This window comes from Ipomoea nil, unplaced genomic scaffold (assembly GCF_001879475.1).
Source record: "Ipomoea nil cultivar Tokyo-kokei standard unplaced genomic scaffold, Asagao_1.1 scaffold1043, whole genome shotgun sequence".
In the NCBI taxonomy this organism is placed as follows: Eukaryota; Viridiplantae; Streptophyta; class Magnoliopsida; order Solanales; family Convolvulaceae; genus Ipomoea; species Ipomoea nil.
Genome location: NW_017617471.1, coordinates 4,012,037 through 4,039,842, shown reverse-complemented (window position 1 = coordinate 4,039,842; position 27,806 = coordinate 4,012,037). Strand labels below are relative to the sequence as shown.

The 27,806-nt window shown below is 37.2% G+C and overlaps 4 protein-coding genes across 11 annotated transcripts; 2 read left to right on the top strand and 2 right to left on the bottom strand.

The window, feature by feature from the left end:
• Positions 1 to 12: 12 nt before the first annotated feature.
• LOC109182238 (general negative regulator of transcription subunit 3) lies at positions 13 to 9,828 on the top strand. Of its 4 annotated transcripts, none has more exons than XM_019332355.1 (18): positions 13 to 250; positions 406 to 537; positions 1,935 to 2,051; positions 3,337 to 3,387; positions 3,630 to 3,719; positions 3,798 to 3,944; positions 4,469 to 4,576; positions 5,373 to 5,426; positions 5,712 to 5,880; positions 5,971 to 6,443; positions 6,776 to 6,901; positions 7,792 to 7,900; positions 8,136 to 8,275; positions 8,803 to 9,084; positions 9,165 to 9,299; positions 9,391 to 9,569; positions 9,679 to 9,740; positions 9,772 to 9,828. In XM_019332355.1, exons 1-18 carry the CDS (start codon positions 158 to 160, stop codon positions 9,777 to 9,779), a joined length of 2,475 nt encoding a protein of 824 aa, XP_019187900.1. In that variant the 5' UTR covers positions 13 to 157; the 3' UTR covers positions 9,780 to 9,828. The 4 variants fall into 4 exon arrangements, with proteins under 4 accessions (XP_019187900.1, XP_019187897.1, XP_019187898.1 ...); XM_019332352.1 differs by having other exon boundaries at positions 1,914 to 2,051; positions 9,772 to 9,827; XM_019332353.1 differs by having other exon boundaries at positions 14 to 250; positions 1,914 to 2,051; positions 8,806 to 9,084; positions 9,772 to 9,826.
• Positions 9,829 to 11,047: 1,219 nt separating this feature from the next.
• LOC109182384 (glucan endo-1,3-beta-glucosidase 8-like) lies at positions 11,048 to 14,138 on the top strand. The gene is made up of 2 exons (XM_019332558.1): positions 11,048 to 11,896; positions 12,904 to 14,138. Exons 1-2 carry the CDS (start codon positions 11,550 to 11,552, stop codon positions 14,000 to 14,002), a joined length of 1,446 nt encoding a protein of 481 aa, XP_019188103.1. The 5' UTR covers positions 11,048 to 11,549; the 3' UTR covers positions 14,003 to 14,138.
• An 842-nt stretch (positions 14,139 to 14,980) lies between these two features.
• Positions 14,981 to 20,090, bottom strand: LOC109182130 (exportin-2-like). 3 transcript variants are annotated; one of them, XM_019332196.1, is made up of 3 exons: positions 19,973 to 20,088; positions 16,882 to 19,893; positions 14,981 to 15,450 (listed from the first exon to the last, which is right to left on the bottom strand). In XM_019332196.1, the coding sequence occupies exon 2, from the start codon at positions 19,825 to 19,827 to the stop codon at positions 16,900 to 16,902; it is 2,928 nt and encodes a 975-aa protein (XP_019187741.1). In that variant the 5' UTR covers positions 19,828 to 19,893; positions 19,973 to 20,088; the 3' UTR covers positions 14,981 to 15,450; positions 16,882 to 16,899. The 3 variants fall into 3 exon arrangements, with proteins under 3 accessions (XP_019187741.1, XP_019187742.1, XP_019187740.1); XM_019332197.1 differs by having other exon boundaries at positions 16,882 to 19,881; XM_019332195.1 differs by having other exon boundaries at positions 16,882 to 20,090.
• Positions 20,091 to 22,281: 2,191 nt separating this feature from the next.
• LOC109180997 (fatty acid amide hydrolase-like) lies at positions 22,282 to 27,176 on the bottom strand. 3 transcript variants are annotated; one of them, XM_019330738.1, is made up of 21 exons: positions 27,008 to 27,176; positions 26,682 to 26,816; positions 26,435 to 26,544; positions 26,284 to 26,344; positions 25,621 to 25,808; positions 25,388 to 25,517; positions 25,215 to 25,292; positions 24,959 to 25,106; positions 24,757 to 24,869; positions 24,589 to 24,664; positions 24,406 to 24,477; positions 24,257 to 24,308; positions 24,101 to 24,172; positions 23,937 to 24,017; positions 23,676 to 23,779; positions 23,485 to 23,577; positions 23,103 to 23,171; positions 22,950 to 23,014; positions 22,795 to 22,856; positions 22,613 to 22,708; positions 22,282 to 22,517 (listed from the first exon to the last, which is right to left on the bottom strand). In XM_019330738.1, exons 2-21 carry the CDS (start codon positions 26,779 to 26,781, stop codon positions 22,455 to 22,457), a joined length of 1,833 nt encoding a protein of 610 aa, XP_019186283.1. In that variant the 5' UTR covers positions 26,782 to 26,816; positions 27,008 to 27,176; the 3' UTR covers positions 22,282 to 22,454. The 3 variants fall into 3 exon arrangements, with proteins under 3 accessions (XP_019186283.1, XP_019186284.1, XP_019186282.1); XM_019330739.1 differs by having other exon boundaries at positions 26,682 to 26,812; XM_019330737.1 differs by lacking the exon at positions 27,008 to 27,176 and having other exon boundaries at positions 26,682 to 26,845.
• Positions 27,177 to 27,806: the final 630 nt, after the last annotated feature.

The window sequence follows — 27,806 nt, the reverse complement described above, 5'->3', positions numbered from 1 at the left end:
CCCAAGTGTGGATTGCTATCCATCTATACACATATTATTACATATTGAGCCTGCAATTTCTGCAAAATTGTTAGCGAATAATCGGGAAAACAAAATCGCCATACGTATCAGAAGTCCACAATAATTTGTATAGGTCGTTCATTGTGTCTTCTTTGCAATGGGAGCCAGTCGAAAGCTTCAGGGCGAAATTGATCGAGTGTTGAAGAAGGTTCAAGAGGGCGTCGATGTATTCGACAGCATTTGGAACAAGGTCATCCTTGTTTGATTTCTTTAGAGTTTTTTGTTTTTCTATTTCTCTCAATTCCTTTCTAAACCTGATTCGTTCGTCTCCCTTTGTGTATCAAAGAGTAATGAGGATTGATTGAATTTTCTCTTCTATTCTCTTCTCTGAATTTTATTGTTTAGGTTTACGACACTGATAATGCCAATCAGAAGGAGAAGTTTGAGGCGGATTTGAAGAAGGAGATTAAGAAGCTTCAGAGGTACAGAGACCAGATTAAGACATGGATTCAGTCCAGCGAAATCAAGGATAAGAAGGTCCCTTTGTGCTGCCATTTTGCTTTTTCATTTTATAGTCATGTCCTTTTGTATTTGTTTAGTGGTTATTCATTTTGTCAAATGTTTGATACATGCCTGAGATGTGGTGCACATTTGAGGATTATTAAAATAAACTTACTTATCAATTTATGCTATATGGTTGGATGGTTGGAGAACCCATAAAAAGTGAGGACCAACTTACCAAAACATGAATACAAATGAAATCTAGAATTGTGTATAGAAACAAAGCACACTATTTCTATTATGGAAGCTGAGGCATACGAAGAATGCATTTTGGTCCTTTTGTCTGGTGGGTAGGACACCATCTTGTTCATGTTGAAGACAGGGCTTTGGTTCCAATTCGGGATAGGTACTCATTCCTGACATTAGGTTCTTTGCTCTGCTATTGCTTGAGAAGATCTCATTAAAGCATAGATTGCCTTCTGCATTCTTCACACCTTCCATGATTATGTCTGAGATTCAAAGCAGGGAGATTCTACTATAAATTTTTATTTGTTATTTTTCCTTTTTGGTTTGGTGTTGAAAGTTATAGGCCTATCAAAGGCTGCTTCTATTTTGTTTGCTTTGCTGCCCTCCCTCAGCTAACAACCAGAATGACAGTGATTTCAGTCTAAATGTAAAGGCATTTAAAATAGCTCACTAGATTGATTCCAACAAAATGTCTATAAATTATTGTAGTAAGCATTATTGCATTTTGTCAATAATGAGATGGGAAACAATCCAAACACAAACATGGACCACTGTTTTGTTAAAAAAATCTGTTAAAGTAACTTACAACTTAAATAAGCTCACAAATTGTAAGATATTGTAAAGTGCCCCAACTCATGGGTTAGTAAATACATAGTAACTTATAAGCTAATTATAAAGTTTGTAAGTCATGTAAGTTGTTTATGCTTTACATTAACAGTTATCTAAATAATCTAAGCCTAGTGCACAATTAATTTCACTATGTTGGTTCAGTTAAGAGTTTTTTTTTTTTTTTTTTTTTTTTTTTTTTTTTTTCTTTTTAAAGATTATTCTTAATATTCGGAAGGGTGCATTTGAATGTGGCTGAACGTTCCGGATTTTAAGTTATGGATTGGCCTTCTAGCTCAAGTGCACTCCTTTGCTGGTTGTGAATTGATAGATAATTGAAGATGCGATTCTAGAGTGATCACCCACTGCATTTTGTATATTGTGACCCTTTGATATTGTCTATATGCTATCATCTGTGATCTAGCTTGACCTGCATACACTTTTCTGTTTCTATTGCTTCTTTTTATCATTAGATACTTTCTTCAACATGTTTCTGCTATGTCTTTAAAATGTATAACCCAAGTGCTGATGTGAATTTTCTTTGATATTTGTTGACATAGGTTAGTGCTTCTTATGAGCAGGCACTGATGGATGCTCGTAAGCTTATTGAGCGTGAAATGGAAAGATTTAAAATATGTGAGAAAGAAACAAAGACTAAAGCATTTTCCAAAGAAGGCTTGGGTCAACAACCAAAGACGGTATGCATTGGCAAGCTTGGCATACATGATGTCATGATTGTAAAGAAGTTTTGTAATTTGAATTAATTAAAATTGATTTAATTAATATCTACATATATGTGCTTGGAGAATATTTGTATTTAAAGTTTGTTCTAGTTTTACCCTTTTTGTTTGAAATTTGGGGTTCTTGCAAGTGTTTGGTAGGGAATGAAGGGAAAATGAAGGCATATGTCTTTTTTGACATCTTTAACTCTCCCTTGTTTCCATCATAAATATGGAAAGCAGGGTTGTCAAGGCATCCGGTCAGTGGAGTCCGGACGCCTAACGAGATTGGGCCTCACCCTTCTACTGCCGAATCACCGTCACAGACTTGCAGCTGACCCAGCCTCGCCCTCCCACCGCCATCGCAGCTGACTGCGCCTTCTTTCTTCCTTCTTCCACATTATACACCATATATCTTATATATAGGGCTAAAGAAGACATTGGAAAGATGCACAATAAATACTAGACTACTCACTACTCTAGGAAAAACTACTCCTCTCCTTAAGGCAACTTAGAGTAAATAGGGCTGCCCAAGACAAGATATTTTCAATATATATATAGAGGGTTCGACTCCCATGAGAACCATGCCCCAGGTGAGAACATGTGGACAAATTCAAACCATAGATCTTGTAGATCTAACGGTTGAAAAAAAAAAGATGTGGTCGTTTTCATAAATATTACAAGGTTCATAAGTTTGTAATATTTATGAAAATGACCCTGCGTCATTTTTACTTTGATTTCCTCTCCATCATATTTTGCAGATCGATGGTTTGTATTTGTCCACAGGTTCTCATATGAACCGGATTATATATATATATATATATATATATATATATATATATATATACTCATTGCCTAGTCGACTAGGCGATCGGTGACATCTCGCCCAGAAAGTCTGCCTTGACAACAATGATGGAAAGCCTTGGGTTTAATTTGTGATTTGGATAGACATCTCAATTTTGGATATTAACCTTAAGGATCTATATAATGTAATTTGTACCGCATCAATTTTATCCTTTTGTGTTGGTTGGTTATGGTTTAATTCTTGGGAATGACACTAGATAATTTTCAGTTGGGCTGTTGAAATTTATGTTTTGCATTCTTACCTTTGGGAGTTGAGTTTTGGAAATCTCATTTGAATTAGTGCTTAAGCACTTTGGATTCTGAAAGTCCTAGTAATTGATTTTGGAAATCTGAATTTTGTTTCAGACTATGCTTATCAGAAATTTAAGTTAATATTATTGTGATTTTTCTACTTTGTCAGGACCCAAGGGAAAAGGCTAAATCGGAGACTAGGGATTGGTTGAACAATGTGGTATGGAGCTGATTGTCTGCTTCATGCTATTTATAGTGTTTTTTTTTTCTTCATTGTCTAGTTTGGGGTTATAAATATACTCTGATTCTATGTGCATTATATACCTATCTTTGATTGAACATATTTACATATTTTGTTTTTTAGTAGGTATTCTGTTGTGATATTTGTCTTCTGGTGGTCACCCATGATTTTTGAAGTTGATTTTATTGAGTAATTGATTTAAGATGCTTTCTCCTGCATAGGTTAGTGAGCTTGAAAACCAAATTGATAGCTTTGAGGCTGAACTGGAGGGACTTACTGTTAAGAAAGGGAAAGCAAAGCCACCGAGATTGGTAAAGAGAAACATCTTAACATTGAGGAGATGATGTGCTATATACATTCTCATAATTGATAAAAGATCTCTTTTACAGACGCATCTGGAGACATCAATTACTCGGCACAAAGCGCATATAATGAAGTTAGAGTTGATTTTAAGGTTACTGGATAATGATGAATTGAGTCCAGAGCAAGTCAACGATGTTAAAGATTTCCTGGATGATTATGTGGAACGCAATCAGGTTGGCTTTGCCAATCTAGATTATTGTGTTTAAAATAGTTTTCCTTTTATGCTTATAGTCACACATTATTCAACGAATACAGCTAATAATTTGAATCAGCTGTTATATGGTCTGTTTAATTAATACAGTGCACTTGACATAACTGAAAAAATCAATATAAAAGCTCTAATGAGATTTAACAAGAAAACATAATTCAGAATTTTGATTCTTATTATTATTCCCTCCAGTCCATTTACTTTATCACTTCTGCTGTATTTTGAATTTGACCAAAGTTCAACGTATGACACTGACCACTCCAATTGTCAAAAGTAAGAATGATATATTAAGAAACTACATTAAACTACTACTTAGCTTTATAATTAAAATCTCAAAATTAGTCCAAGTCAGTATTCGTTAGCCCCCATGAAATAAAATCATAGAGACACATGTGTAACCTTTCAGTTGAGGTAGGTCTTTCTGATATATGCATTATGAAATTTATTTAGTTCCTTTTTTTTTTTTTTTTTTTTGTTTCCTAATTTTAGGAGGACTTTGACGAGTTTAGTGATGTTGACGAGCTTTATAGCTCTCTACCATTAGATAAGGTGGAGGCTCTTGAAGATCTAGTCACTATTGGTGCCCCTCTTGCCAAGGTAATGTATTCCTCTTATTGTCAATGTGTGTTTTGCTAACTTCTTTGCCTGATTAGCTATTCTTATGCTTCATTAGAAAATGTATCACCCACTTCTCTTTCATGCTATTTTGCCTCCCTTATACAATGCATATTAGGTTCTCTCCCATGTTCTTTCTAGTTCCTTGAAAAAATTCAAATCATTGGAAATATGAAACAAATGCGTCAATGAAGTGCGACCTCTTGGGTTGCTGTCCAAATAAAATACTATATTTATTTTTCAAGATATTTCAAGGACCATCATGTGCTCTTCTCTCCATTAGCTATTTCTCAATATCTTCAACCACTGCCTCTGTGAATCACATACATTTACCACTTTCATGCTACCCTCTAACACCTACCACCCTCAACCTATTAAATTTCTGATCACACTGCCTCACAAGGCTGTACTCATATTTCCTCTGATGGTTTTGTACCCATGCATCATGGACCTGTGAATTTTGCATAACTCTTTTCTTCTATGCTATATGGTTTCAACTTCTTGATCTTTTGGAATGAGGCCTTACCTAGAAAGGACTATAATAAGCTGATTTGTTGCCTTGTGGGGGAGAAGGCTGCTTTTCTTTTTGCCTTAATACACCTGTAAAAGGCTTGTATGCAATTGTCTGTTATGTTTTAGTGTCTTCACTGGTGTTTCATGTGCATTATCCTGTTCCTTGTCCTAGTTATTTGATTGCAAACATATCAAGAATATCTAATGTGCACATGCACACAGTAAAATATCTTTTGCTTCAATTGTTTTCTCTTTTGTTTTGCAGGGTGTTAGTGGCGTAGTAAGCACAAAAAGTTCTATTGCCATGACACCTGCTCAGGTATCAGTATGTTTTAGCTTTCCTCATCACTGGAATGATCATTGAATGGTGTATACAAATGCATTTCCATCCAGCTTATTTTTCTTTTTCTTGGGGGTGGGGGTTGCTAAGTTGGTCTAAGTGTGATACAAACTTTTCCAATTCTAGAAAGAAAATTTTCATTCATATGGTTTACTTGATTCAAGACCTCTCTCTTTCAATTATTGGTTGTTTGTTACTTTTTTTTTTTTTTTTGAAAACAGTTGTTTGTTACTTTGTTTATACTTGATTGATTACTCTCTCCAGGTAACGGTAACATCTCCTGTACAACAAACTGGTTCTTCCCAAGAGCAAGCAGATGAAGTAGGTTCCCAAGAGAGTGCCTCTGATGCAGTTCCGAGGACCCCACCTCCTAAAAGTGGCGCAGTTGCTTCTTCTGCTCCAACAACACCTGTTGGCAGCCATGCAAGTCCTGGTACTGGTCTTCTCAAAACTTCATAACATCAACTGCTTTGGACTCTCTTTCCATTTCTTGATTCGTGTTGTGATCTGTTGGAACCTGCAGTTGCCGCAGTTACTTCATCTTCTATGAATGTGCTGAGTGCTGTAAAAGATGAGGAGATTGCAGGCTTCCCAAGCCAAAAAGCACCCCCAACGCTTACTGAAGCTGGATTAAGGGGTATCGATAGACATGGCCTCTCTAGCCAACCTGCAGCTAGTATTTCACTTGGTTCTATTAGTTCACTTTCTAACAATGGAGCTCTGGGTGCTATTCCTTCAGTTCCAGAAGTGACAAAGAGAAATGTTTTGGGATATGATGAAAGACTTGGGAGTACTGGTATGGGACAGCCACTGGTTTCCCCTCTGGCTAACAGAACTATCATGTCACAAACTGCTAAGTCTAGTGATGGAATTGGCACTAATGATAGTGGTAATGTTGGTGAGTCGAATGTTATGGTTGGTAGGGTTTTCTCTCCTTCGGTTGTGCCTGGTATGCAGTGGAGGCCTGGAAGTTCCTTTCAGAATCAGAATGAAGTGGTGTGTGGCTTTAATTTCATTTTGAGTTACATTAACTGAACTTTTTCTTATTGTCAACTTTACACTTTAGGGATATGGTCAGTAATGACTGCAAAGTGAAAATTTTGAAATGATCAATTTTTGCTCTTGAAGTATGTTATTTCTTCCCTTTCCATAGCCAATATGGCCACTGGAGGTTCTAGATATGCCCTGTTCTTTGTTATGAGTTGTGTACGAAACTCTGTCTAGGCTTGTTTAAATTGTACTAGTCTGTAGTTTTAGGTATTCATCTTACCTTGTTAATATATGGGTAGAATTATAGTGTAGCATAATTTCTGTTTCTACCTTCTCAGGGGCAGTTCCGTGGAAGAACTGAAATTGTTCCTGACCAGAGGGAGAAATATTTACAACGATTTCAGCAAGTACAACAAAACAACAAACAGTTTTCTGCACAGCATCAGAATCCACTATTGCCACAGGTATTGTTTTTAGATTTGTTGAGATATATATATATATATATATATATAGGGTCAGGTTCCTGTGAGGTCAGGTCTTCCCGTGCGGTCAGTGCGGCATACACCATTAGGTATGTATAAATGCACCACACAGTGTTCGAAAATACACCATTATGTGTGGTGTATATTTTTTTGTGTGGTGTATTTTTTGGCATTTCATTCTGGTGTATTATCGAACACTGTATGGTGCATTTATGCATACCTAATGGTGTATGTCGCACTGACCGCACGGGAAGACCTGACCTCACAGGAACCAAAATCTATATATATATATATATATATATATATATATATATATATATATATTTATATTTATATTTATTTATTTATTTTCCTCAGCATTAAAATCTATGTTTGGCATTCTCTTTTTACTCTCATTAGATTTCCTTTTATGAAGTGCAAGTTGAAATTAAAAGAAAGATATGGTCATTGTGAGCTTATATTTGTAGGACAGATACAACAACAACGTGGAAATGGGCAAGCCATCAAATGAGAATCCCATATGACCTACTGGCCTTATAATATAGCTCATTGCGACTCGTTTGGGCTATTGACTAATTGTTATCACTGTTTCTGCACATATTTTCATATTTATTATTGAAATTTTGCATCCATAAAATATTTTGGTGCTACTGCAAATCTTTTGTCTATTGTCAATGAGATGTGAATATAAAAGAAACAAGAAAGTGAAAGGGCTGAAAGTAATTCTATGTTTTAATAGTTTTAGTCAACGCATACCACATCTTCATATTTTTCATGATTTTCTCAGATGTTTGAAACAATGCTTTTCTGGGTCTTATGTAATGAATTTTTTCCTGAATGGTAATGTACACTTTCTTTTCATTATGTTTCAGTTCAATTCTCAAGGCTCCTCTGTGACACCTCAACTTGGATTGGGAGTTGGAGTCCAAGCTGCTGCCCTTAATAGTGTTTCTTCATCTTCATTGTTGCAACAACAGCCAGGTGTGTCCTACCAACCATCTAATCGGGAAACATTGATATTAACAGGATCTAGAGATCCTGATCATGTTTTGTAATATTTTTTTCTCCATGTGATTAATTTACCCTTGCAAAATCAGCAGAATAAGTTATTTTAAATTGTTGCACAAAAAAATATGGCAGTTGTGGAACATTGAATCATATAATATATAGAAAGCCTACTCCCTAATTCAACTAATATTTTTATACGGTGTTGCAGACGTGGGCCACTCAAAGGTTGAAGAGTTGCAGCAACAGGTCCTATCCGAAGATGTTTCTGCAGATTCTGCTCCAGCCCCCAGCCTTGCGAAAAACCTTATGAATGAGGATGATATGAAGGCTTATGCATTAGATGCACCTGTAAGTGAAATATGTTATATTATATCCATAATTAACAAAGAAACTGTTAGAGCTCTGATTAATTCGATCTACTTTCTGAAAAGTTTCTAATGGATGATGTGGTGATATATAGTCCCTTTTCTCCTGAATCTATTATTGCGAAAAAACACACTTTTTTATGGTTCTATTTATTTGGAGAATTTATGTCTTGAGAAGAATTTAGTAGATGATAGAAGAGAGGCAAACTCCCCTTGTTCTATTAAACTAGATGTAAAATAGTTCAAGATTCAACTTGACAATGGAGGTGTTTGGTAAATGGCTGTTAGCTGATTGAGTTAGTGGGTTTAACTAGTTGATAGCATTAGCTGATTGTAGAAAAGTGTTTGGTAAATTAGCTGTTAGCTGATTACATATAAAATGACTTTCTCAAAAAGCTGATCGAAAAAACTACTTTTATTCTTCTGTATGTCAATAGCCGAAATTGCTGATGCATATAAGTTGTGTTTTACAAGTTCACGCATTTATTGGTTTCTTGGCATATGCAACAGCAGGGTGGAGTTGGCAGCACTCTTGCAGAGCAATCCCAACTTCCACGGGATACTGATCTATCTCCAGGCCAACCATTACAATCAAATCAACTGTCAGGAAGCCTTGGAGTTATTGGTCGAAGAAGTGTAGCCGATCTTGGTGCAATTGGTGATGGGTTGAGTACACCACCTGCCAACCCTGGAGGAGTGCATGACCAGTCATACAACTTGCAAATGCTCGAGGCTGCTTTTTACAAACTTCCTCAGCCAAAAGATTCAGAGCGTGCTAAGAGCTATACACCGGTAGGCGACTTATCATCCAAACTGTTGCATTACTTGGAAAAAATTCAATTCTTGTCATATTTCATGGTGTACTTTGACAGAGACATCCTGCCGTGACCCCTCCAAGCTATCCGCAAGTACAGGCCCCTATTGTTAATAATCCTGCATTTTGGGAACGACTCGGGGCTGATAACTATGGCACCGACACCTTATTCTTTGCGTTTTACTACCAACAGGTGCTTTGGCATTTTTATGAGTCAGTTACGTTATGATGTTTAAGAATAGGGGTCAAAACTCATCATGTTCCCTCCCATATAACATTTGCAGAATACATACCAACAATTCCTGGCTGCAAAGGAGCTGAAGAAGCAATCTTGGAGATACCACAGAAAGTATAACACTTGGTTTCAGCGGCACGAGGAGCCCAAAGTTGCCACAGATGATTTCGAACAAGGGACATACGTTTATTTTGATTTCCATATAGCCAATGACGAACAACATGGCTGGTATGATCCATTATTCTTTTACCTACTTCAGTTCATGAATTCATGGCATCTATCTTATCTGTGATAGATAGATGACTAAAAATGATTTGTTTCGTTTATCCAAAAACAGGTGCCAGAGGATCAAGACGGACTTCACATTTGAGTATAATTATCTTGAAGATGATCTCATTGTTTAGAACCTTTTAACATATCTATACAATTCTTCATTAGCTTCTGCTGAATTTCTACTTTCAGATTTTCTCTAAATTAAATTAATTGTAAAACTTGAGCTTCAATACTTAGTTTAGTTAGTTATAATTAATGAAATATTAAGAATTTTACTATCACACTAAGAATAAATATTAAATATTAAATTAACCTAACCTATATTTGATGTGCAAAAAGTGAAACAAAATTTTGACCTTTTAAAATAAAATCTAAGATGTTTAAGTTTCAATTTGATTCGAAATAGTCTAATGTGGGCAAATTATACTATGGAGTGTGGATTATTAATAATGTTTAGTATATTGAATGTTCTTGTACTAAAGATTTAGTTTCGATGGTATATTTAAATAAGTATTTAGTATATGAAAAATAAACATGTATGACAATAGTCTATTGAATGTAGATCATAATTCATGGTATTTTTTTATTTTTTATTTTTTATTTTTTGAAAGGAAATTCATGGTATAATACTATAATGATTGTGGTACAAGCAACTAAGTGTAATAGTTTACTTCAATATTTGAATGTATGACATTTGTGCATTTGAGTCTAATAGTTTTAAGAGTTTTACTATATGTACTTTCAAATTTTACTCTCTTATCTTTACTCTATGATGTGAGCAATGATAAGATATCTCATCATGTGAGTTTTAAAATAAAATGTCTATATTAAAAATTTGTGAGAGAATAAAAATTGAAAGTAAAAAGTGAAAATCTATGTAGTATTTTGACTATTTTCCTTTGTTAATTAGATTCTAATATTATCTTTAGTCTAAGATGGGACAAATAACAGTCTAAATTCAGCTTGCTAACCGACCAGTCACCAGGTCGGGGCCCTCATCTCCGTCGTGTATATGAATGCCACAAAATTATGATAAAGTCTATGATTCGTTGCCATTATTGTGATGAAACACACTAATCGTCACTAGATTGAAACCCACTTTCAGTAAGTTGTCTTTTATGTATCTATATAACAGGTGAGCTAACTGAAACAAAAGACTGGTGATATTAATCATTTTAAGTTATTTATAGTTAATCGATTAAAATAAAATTTTATAGTTATCAAATCAACAATTTATCTTAATTTTTTGCTTAATTTAATAAATAGATTTTTCATTTTGAGAGATTACTCTCACACTTTATCATCAATGAGATTCAATCTTTAATATCCATCAATGAGATTCAATCTTTAATATCAAATTTTATTGTGTGACCTGTTAAGCTACCCAATCTCACATTCTTGATTAGCTGAATAGGTGTTATGTTTATCTCTGAACTCCTATGGAGATTCCAGCGACTACTATTTGTCTTTTTCCACAGGTTCTTGCAGCTCTGTTAATGTAAATAGTAGTGTAAACGCATGCAATACAAGGACGTTTTGGCTGTTACTATTCAGTGTTGAAAGGTAGATTGATTGATTGGGTGGAATTTTTAGAGCAGTGGCTGGTTCCACATCCATGTCCCTCTCACTATCGTATTCTATTCTATTCTCTCTCTCTCTATATATTTATATTTATATCCCCACACTCCAAAAAATGATTCTCTCTTTCTTCACCCTTTTTGTTCATCTTATCCAAATCCCTGGGTTTTCCCTTTTCCTATTTACTTTTCTACATATTTCTATTCCATTTTGTTTTCTCAAGAATCACTTAACAATCCCACAAAATTTTGCTAAAAAAAGATGCCACTTCCATTGCAATTTCACCTCTTCCAGTGAAAAAGATTCCATCTTTTTTACATATAAATCATCCAATCAAGATTTGTTTTTTCCCAGTTTATGGGCAAGCAAAGAATGTTTAAAATCTGGGTTTTTGTATATATACCAATATTATTGTGTACTAGTAGTATGCATGTGGTGGGGGTGGGGGTGAACTGGGGAACCATGGCAACCCACCAGCTGTCACCCAAAGTTGTGGTGCAGATGCTGAAGGATAATGGGATTCAGAAGGTGAAGCTGTTTGATGCAGATCAGTCCACCATGGGAGCTCTTGCAGGGACTAACATTGAAGTAATGGTGGCCATTCCCAATGATCAGCTGCTTGCTATGAATGACTATGGCAGAGCTAAGGATTGGGTGAAGCGCAATGTCACTCGCTATAACTTCAGAGGAGGTGTCAACATTAAGTATGCTTTTTTTATTTATTTTTTATTTATTTTTTTATTTTTAATGATGATGGTTAATTGCAGCCACTGTTTGAAGTTGTGCACGGGGTAAACCCTGTCTTGTGATACTGTTACTATTATTCATTCTTGTTTGGATATGTGGAGTTGAATTTGAGTAGGAATTTGTGCTTGGTTTAGTTGTTTTTTTCATCTTTGAGTATATCATGTTGTTTTGATGATTTAGTCTGGTTAATTGAGAGTTCAATGTCAGGTGTTTGGCTTCATTGCAAAGAAAGAAACAATTTTAGTCTATTTGCATCCTTTGACAAGATTTGTCTTAGATAGTTAGCATACACATACAACAGTCAATCTTCCGACTTTGCGGTTATGTTACCAATCTGCTTACCGATTACCCCAAGTTGTGGTGTTAGAATGTTGAGTTTTAAACACTACATAGTTTGAAGCTTCATGGACCTCTATATTCATGGTTGTGGAGTTTCATGGTACCTATGGTCAAGTTTTATACTTTTGTTTGCCTTCTTGATTTGAGTTAATCAACTATAGCAACTTACACTAGTTTAGGTCCCTTGCTGGCTAGGGTCACAAGGCAGACATCACCCAGAGTGCACATTTAGGTAGCGGCGGCAAGCTTTCCCATGTGAATCAAAGTTTTATACTTTTGTTTGCCTCCATAGTAACATAATTGCTTGAGTGAATTCAACTTGTTGGTAACTCTTTTCTCGATATGAAGTCCGAGATTAAATTGGGGTTTGGCTTTTATAGCAGTTTCGCGCCATTACAAGTTACAATGGAACAATTCTTAATGTGGATATCAATGTCTGGATCTCTGCAGGGATCATTGATTCCCAGTATTTGTGATTACTATTTCATTGTGTGTTGGATGCAAATTGCAATCCCCTAACTTCCTTTACTCTTTGATGTAAAACCATAGCTTCTTGACGAAGTACAGATAATGGCTGTGTAAATCTCTAATCTTTCTTGCATTTGCATCTTAATCTGGCCTGCAGATATGTTGCAGTTGGTAACGAGCCATTTCTTGCATCATATAACAACTCTTTTATACACACGACCTTTCCAGCGCTTCAGAACATCCAAAATGCCCTAAACGAGGCTGGACTCGGGAGCAATATAAAGGCGACTGTGCCCCTAAATGCTGATGTCTACAACTCGCCCGAGAGCAATCCGGTGCCTTCTGCTGGTAGGTTTCGGGCAGATATCAGTGAAGAAATGGTCCAGATCGTGCAGTTCCTGCACCAGAACAATGCACCTTTCACGGTAAACATATACCCCTTCTTGAGTCTCTATTTGAATGAAAACTTCCCTGTCGACTATGCCTTCTTTGATGGTACAGCCAATCCAGTAGTTGATAATGGGATCCCTTACACGAACGTGTTTGATGCCAACTTTGATACTCTGGTTTCAGCCCTAACCGCGGCTGGGTATGGTGACACCCCGGTTTTGGTTGGAGAAGTGGGATGGCCAACCGAGGGAGACAGAAACGCCAATGTGAACTTGGCCTATAGGTTCTACAGGGGACTCTTGCCAAGACTGGCAGCTAATAGAGGGACGCCCCTGAGGCCCGGGTACATCGAGGTGTACCTCTTTGGGCTTCTCGACGAGGATGCCAAGAGTATAGAACCTGGTAACTTTGAGCGCCATTGGGGGATTTTTAGGTACGATGGACAGCCAAAGTTCCCCATGGACCTCTCGGGCCAGGGACAAGACAAGTACCTCGTGGGCGCCAAAGGCGTGCAATACCTTCCGAAGAGATGGTGTATGTTGAGGCCAGACGCAAGGGATTTGAGCCGACTCGGGGATAATATAAACTTCGCTTGTTCGTTTTCAGATTGCACCGCTCTCGGGTATGGTTCTTCGTGCAATGGTTTGGACACGAATGGGAACGCGTCATATGCGTTCAAAATGTATTTTCAGGTGAAGAATCAAGAAGACTTGAGCTGTAATTTCCAGGGTCTGGCAATGGTGACTGACCAGAACTTATCTCAGGGAAACTGCAACTTCACCATTCAGATAGTGGCTTTGTCTCCCAGGTTATTGCCAGGGATTATGGCACTTTTAACAGGCTTTACATTTTTGTTATTATTATAGAAAAAAATAAATTATTTTGTGCAGAAACTTCCCATATCCCAGTAGTAATTTTGAACATTGTTTTGTGCTAGTTGTTGTAAATTTTTGCTAGTGTTACTGTATTGTGCTGTAATAAATGTTCAACCCTCTATGACATAGATAAACCTATAACCACTACTAATTATATACCATGGACCACTATCTACCTTGCATTGTAGACCCTGATCCAAAAATAACCTTCAGATTCTGTATCTATAGTTGACACATTCTGTACCTGCAGTTGATAATTTTTGTACTTATAACTATCATATTATGTGTCAACAATTATCAATTCAGATTCCGTATCTATAGTTGACACATTATGTACATGCAGTTGATAGTTTCTGTACATGTAGCTATTATATTATGTGTCAACAATTGTCAAGTTATTTGTTTATATGTACAGTTAACTGTAAGTACATAATATCTTTACTGAAGATACAAAATTTTTGTATCAAAATTTATTATGCAATATGAACCATAATCCATGGTATAACAATTGCAAGAGTGTGTACAGAATAAACTCTACTTCCGGTGCGATAAATCAAGAGAGTTATAAAAATCAAAAATCGAATCCATGACCTTTTAATATGAAAATTATGCTCCACCACTCAATCACCTCTTAGTAAAAACATCAACTTTCATGCTATGAAATTAGAACCTCAAATGAACTCTTTGGTCAAAACTTGATTTGAGTTCAGACAAATTCAAACTCTAACCTGCTTGTTGAGCACTCATGGCTCGTCGAACCACTGGCAGGGTATATATATATATATATATATATATATATATATATATATATATATATATAAAGCTACAATTTGAATTAAAGTTCAATTCGAGTCAATCTAACCAAACTCGAGCTTACTAAAACTATTTTAAGTGCAAGCTCGAACTTGCCTGAGCTTGTTTGCACCCCTATATGAAATCATTTGAAGGTGAAATCTTGACCCCAAAAAATAAGAAAAAGAAAAAAGTATCATTAATCTAATTATAAGTTCAGTAGAAACAAACCAGTAAAAACTAGCTGGAAACAAAGTCATTTACAGAAAGCAGGTTTGTTCCATTTCATTGACTAGATGACACAAAATGTCCCTATTGCTTCTACTCATACTGACAATCCTATAAGAAGACACAGAAAGCTCAAACCTAAGCAATGGTTCAGATTGAAGAACAAACACTTGGATCAGGGAAGCAAGAGATTCAAACTCGGGACCGTTCCCAATCCAAAATCCAAAAGTCGGGTGAGGGCAAGTCGCACAGGAACCCTCATGAACACGCACATAGACTAACTCCAGCACATTAGGAGACTCTACAAGAATGACCTTGCTGATCTATTGTGAGCCATCAACAACAAATGCATGCAAAAGAGAACCGTATCTCATCTGTGACAGGATATCAAGCCTAGTCCAAAATTGCAACATCACGCCCTGAAAGATCAAAAGATGGATAGTTAGGATAGTTATGGGCATGAACAATCAAATATGGTACATAAATAAAACGGTCAACTAGAATTCTCTGCCATAGATTATCATTGCCTTGCTCATACCTAAATTGTATTTATGTATAAAGATAAGTTTATTTTTTATCATTTTCAACAACATTTCCATCCAGTTACTTGTTTTTATCAATAAAATCATCAGTCAAGACACAACTTCCTAACATCTAAAGACTTGTGACTCAATGTTTCAAGGGGGGAAGCAAAATAGTTGGACTAAAACAAAAGAATCCAACACATTACATATAGAACCAATCAGTAATCCTTAACCATAATAACATGGCAGAATATAAAAGGAAGTAAGAGGAAGACAAAGTGAAAGGCAACGAAGGATAGGCATAGGCTCTTGTTCTTAATAACACTTCACAGTTGCTTCCAAAACATAATCATTATTCCTGCACTGCTCCAAGTTCATGTTCTTATTTTTCTTATCCTGTTTCCTATTGTTATATCAAGTTCTTATTTGTATTCTTGATCCCTTGACTCATTCTCTCTCTCTTTTTTCTTCTTCTTATATATTATACATATAGTAGGATTATTTCATTTTCCCTCCTATAATTAGTGTTTAGTACAATTAACAGCTATGTTTGATCAATAGTCAAACTGGACGTGTCATTGGGTTGGTGAATGAAACTACACATTAATTACAAGTGGGCAATGAGAAATTAATCCTTTAGATTAGTAGACAAATTAGAAGAACAATCAACCAGAGACTGAAAACTACCTAAGACGCATCTAAATTTACTTATTTTGAAGTTAAACCTTACTTATCTAGGGTGCCTTAGCTGTAGCCTGCAGGTTGTATATCAAATTTTGAATAGCATGCTAAACAATTAGAATTATCAGCTTCACAATTAGGAAGGTGATAGAATATCATAATTCCAAAACATTCGTAAGCCAAGTGCTACCTAACAACCACAAAGCAAACTTCACAAAGAGAAGCACAGAGTTCAACTAAGAGTTTAAGACCCCTAAATCCATAAAAACAATCCTTTTTTTTAGGCAAAAAAAAAAACATTTATATGTCTGACATAAGCAGACATCAAAAGTACAAGTTACTTTGCAGATGTTCTGCTATTAACGAGAACAAGAGACCATCATCCACCAATCTACAGTGAAATAAATGTCAGTTCTGCATTTTTGGTTTCAAAAATAACATGGTAAGAGAAAAAAGTTGCATAACACCTGACATTAGGCAACAAATTAAAATTCTTCAGGAATAATTCATTTAGCAAGCGGCAAAAACAAAAAAATAAATAGTTACCAATATCTAATCACCATTTAATGCATACACAAAGCACAATAACATAGTATAACTTACTCATTGCACTCAAAGAACATGCGTCATGAAGATAAAGCATACCATTAAATGGATTCGGTTTCAAACTATTGATACATTATAGGAACTGCAAAGCTGAAGTAATGCTGCCTGATTTCCCGGCTCGAGATTTTCCCTTATAACCTGAGTGTACTGACCAGGGGACTGAGCAGAAAGAGTAGCAACAGATGCAACCAAGTACTGTTTTGGATCCCTTATGTCCTGCAATGGGTCCTCATCCTTCTTACCAGCATTGTATAGACGAACAAAAGCAGCATTATAACCAACACTCTCCCCAAAGTCTGGAACTTCTGGCTCCTCCTCTACTCTCTCTTCCTCTGGCCTAGAGAGAAGAGTGATTATACTATCCAGCATTTTGCCCCAAAGCTTAGAATCCAATAGTGATGGGGATTCACAGATGAGTTTAGTTGAAGCAACAGCAGTTAACTTGAGCTCAATGGATCCGGTGATCAACTTGAGGTTAGGTATCCAAAATTGTTCTACGATTGTGTTAAATAAATTCACTTGGACAGCATTTATTGAAGCCACAAGATTTTGAGAGCCATGCCTGACCAAGAAAAGAGACATAAATATCACAAGATTCTTGACAAACTTCACTGTTCTTCTTTCTTGAAGCCGTTTGAAAAGGGCAGCCCAAATATGGCCTATATAGGGTGAGATAACATCAAACCCAAGATTTTCAATGACTGTATTAATCACATAAAATCCCTGTTCATCTGTGTTTGGAGATGATACCAGTGTGTTAAATATCCCAAGAACATTTGACAACCTACCCTGTTGATTAAGCTCATGAGGTGCTTTACGAAGAAACGCCTGGAGCAACCGGACAAGTGCTGGAACATTTCCAGACTTTTTCCATGAATCAGGTAAAAGAAGAATCTCAAATATCTGCATATAGTGCTGTGGCAGTGGCGGTCTATTCAGCTCTACAAGCTGAGCCAGTAACTGGAATGCATAAGGGAAGAATTCACTCACATCTCTCTCCAATATCATCTGGAGGCTTGGGAACAAGCCTCCTTCAAAACCAGACACAAGAGATGGATCCTTTTCACAAGCCCGCCTGACAAGAACAGCCACTGATTCAAAGAGATAGTGGTTGAAAACTGGATTTTTTGGATTTTGGCAGACTCTGTTCAGGACATTAGCCAGACCAGTTATGCAAGGTAAAGCAACCTCACGAGAAATTTCAGAAACTCCAAGCACTCGCATGATGCACTTCATTATGTACTGATTCTCCTCAGATTCTGGTTTCTCCATGGCTTGAAAAAGGTTGGTCATCAACACTAACAAAAATGGACTAATATCTACAGCTGTATACCTTGCTCTGGCACCATCATCTTTGACCAGCAACAGCTTCTCAATGCAACTCGCAGCATATGAATGAACCACATTAGAGTCTGAACCAAGGAACCGAACAACATCAGGAAGCAGTGCTATTGCAATGGGTTTTGATAACTGATTTCTAAACATGGTAAAGAACTTCAATGCACCCGCTTTCAACATTGGAAAAGCATTCACATCCTGACTCTGCAGCTCAGGCACAATAACAGATCCGAAAAAGCTCTCCACATCAACCAGATCAGTTGACACTGAAGTGCCACCAGCTTTTTTTGTGGCAAGGGTGACAACCAAATAGATGGCACAATCTTTGAATTTCCAGTTTGCTGCAGGATTCTGAGCAAACATGGCCAAGCAATTCTTAATCTGAAGTGAAACCTTCTCAGTCACCTTATCCTTGTAATGCATAGCAATTCCTTTGAGAAGTTCACATGCAATCCTCCTCCTAGTGTCGAGATCACTTCCTTCCATATCCCTCCTTATAAACTCAACATAGTTCATTTCAAACAACTCCTCATCTTCATCACGTAGCATCACATTAGGGATAACAATGCTCTGACATATTTGTTCTAAAATATCATCTCTTGCAAATAGTGTATGATGTACACTTGTACTGACAATAGTTAAGAACTTGATTGCAGTCACAGTCAGCTGTTCCCGACTAGAAGATGCAGATGAGGCTACAAGAAGACTCCACACAGCCTCCACGAACCCACTTAAGTACACTTGAAACAATTCTTCCTCTTTCTCCATATAAAGGCTAATATTTTCACATACTGCAGATCGTAGACCATCAACAACTGCTAGCCCCTCATTGCTACTATCCTCAAGAGCAGGGTACTTCATAGTCAGATATTTCTTAAACTCAACCATCCACTCGTTCATATGGTCCTCAAAAAATTCAGGTAATTCTTGGAAATTCAAGGAATAGAATATTCTACAGCACAGCCTTTGAGACTCTATATAGGGCTTTAGCGTTGCAGCAGAGGCAGACCCAGAAGCCACTACCTGATCAATCAAACTCGCAGTACGCTTAAAGACTTCTAACAATGGCTTTGCAAAATTATCCAGACAGTATTTCAGATCAAGGAGCAACTCATTGGTCTTAAACTGGTATCGGAACTTCTTAAACAAGGAATTCAAGGTGGTTAACAAGCCATTTACAGACACATAATCATTTGCTTGGCTCAGCTTATCAAGACTGGAAACAAGCTCCGGCAACAAGGCAGGCCACGCTTTGGGGAAATCATGCTTCCCAATCACCGTCAAGGCTTCACTGAGCTGAGATTGTATTTTGGGAGACGAATTGATCATCAAGGAAACAATCAAACTCTTAATTTGCTCCTTCTCAAAGTCCGGAATCGGAGTTAGGGTAGGAACATTGGGGTCGGAAGGCGTAGACGGCGACCACCGCGACTTGAGCTGGTTCTTGAAGTTCACAGAAGCAGCTTGGCGGATCTGTTCATCAACGGAAGGCTCGGCAACGAGGCGGAGCACGGCGAGCGCATAATTAGGTTTCTCAGAGGCATCAGCCAGGGCCGACTCGGCTTGGCGGCGAGGCTGGGGCATCGGAGAAAGAGTATTGAGGAAGCATTGGGAAAGGAATTGTAGAGTTTCGGCATTCCACTCCATTTTTTTAGAAGCTTAGAACGAAGTGCAACTAGGGTTTAACGAGATTTTTGAAATGTGAACTGAAATCTATACAGACATAAGATTATAATAGGTATAGGATATGGCTTCAGAGAATGAAGAAATGTAGTAGAGAGAAACAGAATACCTTTCGGCGATCGATAGGCGGAGAGAGAGAGAGGAAGGGCGTGGCCGCGTGGGGACTGTGCTATAGAGTTTGAACAAGATGAGGGAGGGATGGAGAAGAGGGAAAGGTTAATGGAAATGCCAGAGAGGCGTGGCACCTTTAAAATTGTATCATAAATTAATTTCTGTTTGTACCAGGTTGGTGTAATTAAGGAGCAAAATATTTGGTTATATTAATTGATTTTTTATACTAGACTATATTTTAACTTCGAACATTTAAGGAAAGAGAGTGTATAACTATTTACGTCAATCAAATTGATTTAATTAAATCAAAAGTAATATGTTTATCGGTTGATTATTGATGTGATAATTATTGAATTTAAAATAATTTGTTTAATTTTATTTAATAATTAAAACAAAAAAACACATCATCCCCTAGCCAATTAGCCTTCGTCTTCTGGGTGTCGGAGACAAATAACCACTCTTCATCTCTGATATGGAAATGAAGGGACCTCTTCGTCTCTGACGGGAAACGGAGAAAGGTTTTCCATATTCAACATAGAAATGAATAGAACCCAACATGGTAGCTCAAGTAGCAAATGAGTTCTCTTTGTGGGGGAGAATTTTGGGATAATCTGGGTTCGATTTCCACAAGTGACGATCCTCTTTAGGCCAACTTCTGTGCCTCTTGACCCGGACCACAATGTGTGATTTACACCGAAAAAAAACATAGAAATGAATAACACACCGAAAAAAAACATAGAAATGAATAGACTTCTTCATCTCTAGCCTAGAGATAGAGACCTTTGTCTCCATGTTGTCATAGAATGTGGGGGGGGTTACCAATTAAACCATCAACTATTAATTTCGTAATCGATTCAGTCCACCGTAATTACCAAATTGGCCATCGGTCTGCTTGACGGATGACCAAATCGATTACGAAATCAATAGTTGAGGATTTAATTGGTCAAAATTGATAGTCGATGACCAATTTGATAATTACGGCATAGTTGAGTGACCAAAACGATAATTAATTCTAAATAATATTTTTAACTCCACAACACCAAAATATTATTTATGCTTCCGATAGACATGTCTAAATACATATATTCAATCATTTATTATATAAATGTCCAACATTCCTCATCCATTTATATAGTAAATATTGTTGACATTTCCACAAGACAAAAATTGGTGTTGTACACTTTACAATAATTCAAATTACAATAGTATACAAGCTTTGAACCGAATAATCACTTGAAAAAATTGAAGGTACTCCACACACAAGTTTATAAGTTACGATATTATCCTTGAAAACTTACACACTTTACACATCTCAAGCCAAGCTCAAACTTAAAGCCCTTGAAAACTTGACAAACTTTACACTTCTCAAGCCAAGCTCAAACTTAATTGAAGCGGTAAGACGTCGTGTTTACATAGGTAGATCTTTTCATTGATGCTCTTGCATACAACACTTTGTCAAAAGATCTATGAAGAAATAAATCAACCTCTTTTCATGCCGGACCAAGCACTTACCTTGGGATAGATTAATTGTCAATGTTTGCCAATAATAGATGAAATGCTAGTCTACATTGAACTCTAGGCCTAATGTCTCTTTAGACAAGAGCTGAGATTTCTTTTATTTATTATTTACTCAATGGGCTTAAGTCCTATCCATTGTGATTTCCTATATACCATGTCCCTTGGCATCAATTTAGTAAATGGACCCGCCAAATTAAGTTGGGGGACCTTACAAAGTCAAGTGCTACAGTACCATGTTTGATACGTCCCCGCACATAATTGTGTCTCACACCAATGTGCTTGACTTACCATTATACACTTGGCAATAAACCTTAGCCCAAGTAGTAGGACTCTCACAATGTACCAATATAGGAGTCATCGGTCTAGGCCATACCGGGATTTTTAATAATAAATCCCTTAACCACTCGACTTCTTTACATGTTGATCCAAAGTGCAATAAATTCCAAAGCCATTGTTAAATCCGTGATACAAGTTTGCTTCTTAGAAGCCCAGGAGATTACACAACTTAATAAAAATACACAACCACTTGTAGAAGAACAACCTTCTTGGTTGAAAATCCAACTTGCATCCGAATACACTTCTAAGATAGAAGACTCACTTGAATATACCAAACCATAATTCATGGTTTTCTTCAAGTACTTTAGTACTCTTGCCAATGAGTCATACTAGGATTACTAGTATACCTGCTCAATTTTCCTACCGCAAATGTGATATCCGGTCGAGTACTAATCATGACAATTTATATAAATGATTGGTTAACGAGTTGACATGATAAGAATACAAACAAGATAAGGTACAACACGTTTAAATAATTTTCCTTTTATGGAAAATAATAGAAAAGATGTAGATTAAAAACAAGAGTTAAATCATCTAAAAGAAACACTTATTTTCTCATAGCTGCTGTGAAACACCAAATCCCAGTTCAATAATCTTGCTTTCCACTTGGAGAAACACAAAAACATTCAATCCTTAGCCAACATGTCAAAGAAAACCTCTGGTTTCTTGTACTCTGAGCTGCAAAGTCCCTGAAATCCAATTCACCAAACCACACTATTCACCACTGCAGACATGTTTCACAGACCATTCTGAAAAAGGAGTTTAGAGAAGTGACAGTACATACTTGCATTGAAAAGGCAATGTGGATTAACAACGACTCGGTCCATGGCTTCCCGATGAACTGAAGGCCTATAGGCAACCCGGATTGATCATATCCAACCTATACCGAAACATTTCTCAGTCCATAAACATACCCAAAACGAGCTAAACAGAAGAGATGAACTATTGACAGGTAGAAAGCATTACGGGGACAGTCACTGCTGGGAGTCCTAAGAAGTTCCCCGCAATCTGGTAGCGAACTAGTGCAGCTGGAATACATACAGCACATTGGTAAGCCTCGTTAAGACATAACACATCATTCAATTTGGTATCAGAGCCGGGGATCGGATCTGATTTCTTACCTCCATTTATGTAGTCTAGCTCCCCGGTTTTGAGAGCATCGTTCTTTATTTCATACGCCGTTACTCTGCAACAAGTCACAGATATATGCATATGGTAATGATGTAAGCGTAAAACTTTTCCGACAATTGGAATGGAAATGAAAGAAAAAATACCCAGTGGTTGGTGTGACAATGACATCTGCCTCCGAAAATATTCTTCTGTGGAACTGCAACTGCCGGTTTCTAGACAAACATAGCCAAAACAGACAGAAAAGTATTATGGTACTAATTACTAAACAAAGAAGCGTCACGTTTCGATGACAGGATACTGGACTCGGTTCCCGTGACCAGATCTGATATCAATTGTCAGGATCAAGTGCTTACTACTACGCCAAAAGCTATAGCTACTAGCGAATCTCGCAACTTTATTTCCTTATACTTGCATAGCAGCTAGCACTACGTTTCGATGACAGGATACTGGACTCGGCTCTCGAAGCCGCCCCCAACAACTCCCGTAACAGTTAAACCGGTATCTGAAGCTATATATGTCACTTACCTGATCCTCTGGGCATTCAGGTATTCCAGGCTGCTAAAGGAGCCATAAACCGGAAGTGCAACCCGAGCATCCCACCCTAGTTCGGTCTTTTTCCTGTTCCAATCACAATCAATAATAACGTCTCTTGTGTATTCTTCAACAAAACGTAATTTTTTATAGCACGCATATGGTAAATAAACTAAACTACATACAGCTTTTCCAGTTGACGGGCGATTGAAGTACTGCATTCCGATCCCATCGTCACATAATGCGCCAGGCGCATCACCTCGATCTCGGGCACAGTAACATCTATGGTCTTTTCAGAAGAAGTTGCGGGTTACAAACAGTTACATACACAACACTGTACAACAATCAGATTCTTTTTTTTTTTTTTTGGGTTTCGTTTTGGAATCTCAACTTCCTCAACCATTATAGAAACTCTGTACTAAAAGTAAGGGAAAACGTTGGTAAACCTTCCAGCAGAAATGTTCACATAAGTTGGCCAAGGCTCGAGAACAACAGACTCTTATCTCATCGGTGCTGTCATTAAACCACTGAGAAAGACCGACAACATTAACATTAGACATCAGTTTGTTTAGCAGATACGCAAGAGAGAAACGAATGACAAATCCCATACCTCTCCATATTTGGCTAATCTGATATCCGATATCGGGTTTGGCGATTTCAAAAGAGGGAAACATAACTTTGGCTGGCAAATGATCAAAACTACATTAAAACAATCGTGTTTCTGACACGAAACATTCAATCACAAGCAAAAAATATGTTATCTTACCAGTGCAGATGGGGATAGATCAGTAGCTGAGGGATTACTGATAGCTGCATAGCTGGTAGGCAAAAAAATGGTTTATCTAATTTTTATTTTTATTTTTTTAAATCGGGAGATAAAAAACGAAAGAAGAAATGCAGTTCGAGAATACTGACACAATGAGTGCATCTTCTACTGTACCCGATAGAATCCCGACCATTCCAACTGTCCAGTTCAGAGGAAGAACACTGAAGGGAGAAGTGGTAATAAACTACTTTCACATTGTGGATCGAGCATATAATATATAAATATAAACGTGCAATTTCACTATCACTTTAAGGACGAAAATTAGAGCATACCCGGAGTGTGGTACACGTCCAAAAGATGGTTTCAAGCCAACAACTCCACAAAGAGCAGCGGGCATTCGTACAGATCCTAAGCAGAAGAGAAAAGTAAGCCAACTCTTAAGTTATGGCAGAAAAACTACGAGAAACTTAACAATCTTCTGCAAAACCAAGATTATCCACCTCCCCCGTCGACACCAAGTGCAGCGGGGCATAACCCCGCAGAAACAACAGCAGCGGAACCGCTAGAAGAGCCACCAGTAATCCTCTGAGAATTATACGGATTTCTTGTTGCCCTAAGGTATCAATGACGAACACGATGAATTGAAATCTAAGAATGTATGCATATAGGCTTAGTTTTTGGGGAACGGAAGCATAAATTTACCCATAGTGGGGGTTTATCCCGCTGGTTCCAGCCCCGAGTTCATGCATATTTGTCTTCCCAATCAGTACTGCCCCGCATTGTCTCAGGCGCTTCACACAACACGCGTCATCCTCACATTGTCGTACTTTATGCAACCACTTGGTACCTCCTACAATTTTTTTCACAATTTAGCGAGTACTAAGGTAAGACGTTTCGTCTAATACCTAGTTTAGTCCAAGAACATAACATAGTTTGATCAAAAACGAAAAGAGAAGACCTGTGGTCGGATAAGGTAGGCAGTCTATTTCATCCTTTATGGCAATTGGAACTCCATCCAACACCGATATTGGTTCTCCTGAGAAGCGTATTATCGAAACGATTTTAAGGAACAGAAGCACACTTAACTAAGGTTAATGAAACAAAAATCTTGGCTCTCATAATTCAATGTACCTCGTTCATAACGAACAGTCGATTCTGCAGCTTGCCTCAATATGTCTTCAGCGTCAAAGTTAATGAAAAACGACATTTGCAGTTTAGAGCTGGACGACTCATTGATCGCTTTTATCAATCTTTCTGCAACCTACAGCAAAGTTGCAATGACGATTATGTCTGATATGATACAACACGGAATTGAAACTAGCTTTTGATTCCCCATCTCGTGTTTATGAATGGGAATGTCTCACCACGCATGGTGTCACTTCTCCTTGTTGATAAGCTCTCGAATAGTCCATTATAGTCCACCGTTGGAAACCGAGTTTTGTAGTGTTATGCAGTGTGTTCGGGGAAGCCTGAAGGCATTCTACAACCTGATGAACTTGTTCTGGGGGAGATAGTTCGGGTTTCATGTACTTCACTTCTTTCTCCTCGTTCTCTGTCATCACATTTTCATTAATTTCACCAAAAACAGGTCCAAATATTGTCATTTGTCAAAGGTTATATGCTTCCCAAGTAAAACATGTTCCTCTTCATCCACCCTCAGTGTACACAGAACAAGGAATAATTCATTAAAACAGACTTAATAAACATGAAAAGTTGAAACGAAACACATCTTTTCAATGGGTCCGAACCTTCACCCTACTCGATAAAAAAGAGACTAACCATGGGGCAACCCCACTCACGTTGGTTAGGCTGTTGACTTGGTAACCACAATGTTCTAAATTCAACTCCCAATGGGAGCGGCCTAGTGGCCTTCTTGGTTTGAGCCGGTCGGGCAACCTGAGCTGGTTTACCTAGTTGTGGTTCGTTGCTGACTAGGATCGCAAAGCAGGTTTACCCTGTGCACACGCTTGGGTAGTGACTGCGGGTTTCGTCACCAAAAAAAAAAAAAAAAAAAAAAAAAGACTAACCTTCATAAGGGTGCAGAGGAACATAGAGGGGTGACTCCTGCAACTCAGCATATGAAACCAACTGCAAAACAATCCCATTATCTCTAAGAACAACTTAGTCTGATCGAACAAACAAGAAATCAGCAAAGAGAGACAGCACCCAAAAACAAACCTTGTGAATCAGATTGTTCCTCTTCAGAAAGAACAGCAGAATTTGGCCAAAGATTGGGAATTCCAAGAACCACACAAAAACCTTAACCAGAACTCCAGCCATCCGAGGTGCTGCCCAGAAATGTACCACAATCAATCATTTTTCTGCAGATTTCTCCTTAATTCTACCCAAGAACCACTAATACGCACATAACCCACACTAAAAATCAAAACATCAAAACAAAAAAACCAGAAAAAAAAAGAACAACCTTTAACATTGGCTCTGAGATAAAATTCCTTGCTGCCATGGCTAAGATCAACCTCCTCCACAGCCTTGTAAATCACGCCTTTAGCTCTCAGGAAACCCATTTCAATTCACTTCACTTCTCTCTCTCTCTCTCTCTCTAAATGAACAAAAGAATATATGACAGACAACGTCCCATTCCATGCATATATATATATATATATATATAAGTGTATTGTAAAGGGGGTTGGTGAGAAAAAAAACAGGTTCCAGTTTGTAGTGTGAGTGAGGGAAACAAAAGTGTCGTTTTCCCAAAACAAACGGATTGACAAGTACTAAGAACATCGTTACCTGCAAAAACGGTTGTCTTGTTCTCATTCTTTTCCTTTTCTTGTTCCTCTACTCTCATCTTTTTCCAGAAGATTGGATCGACTAATTAAGAATGAATAGCCAGGTATCTACTGATGAACATTGGACAACGGATTGATGAGTCAATGCAGTGGTTGGGAGATTCTAGCCTTTCTTAACAGATTCAACCCCAACTAACCCACAATTCCCTTCAGGTAAATCATATATGTGTATTTTCATTTATATTTTTTCAACTAAAATAGATATAGCCCACAACCTCACAAATGAAAGTTCAACCAGAGTACCATTAAACCACATAGTCTTGGTATTCTTCTTTCTTATTTAAAGTATAACTGAATCTATATTAGCCCGACTTAAATTAAAAATGGACCCACAAATATTTATACTACAAAATAACTCAATTTTGTTAATATTTTAAACATTAAATTTCTTTAAATTTTCATTAATTTTATGAGAATGGGTCAGTTCCAATTTGCCATTTGTATACTTTTTTTTTTTGTTGTTGAAATTTCATCACTTTCCAATTTGCCATTTGTATACTTATTAGTTATCACAGAAATTGAAGGGAGAATAAATATTGGAAAGTGATGCGTTTGGTCACAAAGGAGTGAAGGACCCATCAACATGAAGAGTCTCAACTGTCTCAAATTGTTCATTAAAATATGAGTGTAGTACACTCACTTCTATCCTCAATCATGCCCCCATGGAAAAGAAAAAAAATGTGCGACCAATTCAAACGTTGTTCTTGTATTTCCTAGTACCTAACTTGTAAGTAAGTGAT

Bases quoted from the DNA above. Each gene is read 5' to 3' on its own strand.
- LOC109182238 (XM_019332352.1), top strand. From the start codon at position 158: ATGGGAGCCAGTCGAAAGCTTCAGGGCGAAATTGATCGAGTGTTGAAG. The intron at 538-1,913 runs GTCCCTTTGTGC...TTGTTGACATAG, and splicing joins GCGAAATCAAGGATAAGAAG to GTTAGTGCTTCTTATGAGCA. The intron at 8,276-8,802 runs GTAAGTGAAATA...CATATGCAACAG, and splicing joins CTTATGCATTAGATGCACCT to CAGGGTGGAGTTGGCAGCAC.
- LOC109180997 (XM_019330738.1), bottom strand. From the start codon at position 26,781: ATGGGTTTCCTGAGAGCTAAAGGCGTGATTTACAAGGCTGTGGAGGAG. The intron at 23,578-23,675 runs GTATGTAGTTTA...TGATTGGAACAG, and splicing joins GCCCGTCAACTGGAAAAGCT to GAAAAAGACCGAACTAGGGT. The intron at 23,015-23,102 runs GTATTTTTTCTT...GACTTGTTGCAG, and splicing joins ATTGTCACACCAACCACTGG to AGTAACGGCGTATGAAATAA.
- LOC109182130 (XM_019332195.1), bottom strand. From the start codon at position 19,827: ATGGAGTGGAATGCCGAAACTCTACAATTCCTTTCCCAATGCTTCCTC.
- LOC109182384 (XM_019332558.1), top strand. From the start codon at position 11,550: ATGGGCAAGCAAAGAATGTTTAAAATCTGGGTTTTTGTATATATACCA. The intron at 11,897-12,903 runs GTATGCTTTTTT...TCTGGCCTGCAG, and splicing joins AGAGGAGGTGTCAACATTAA to ATATGTTGCAGTTGGTAACG.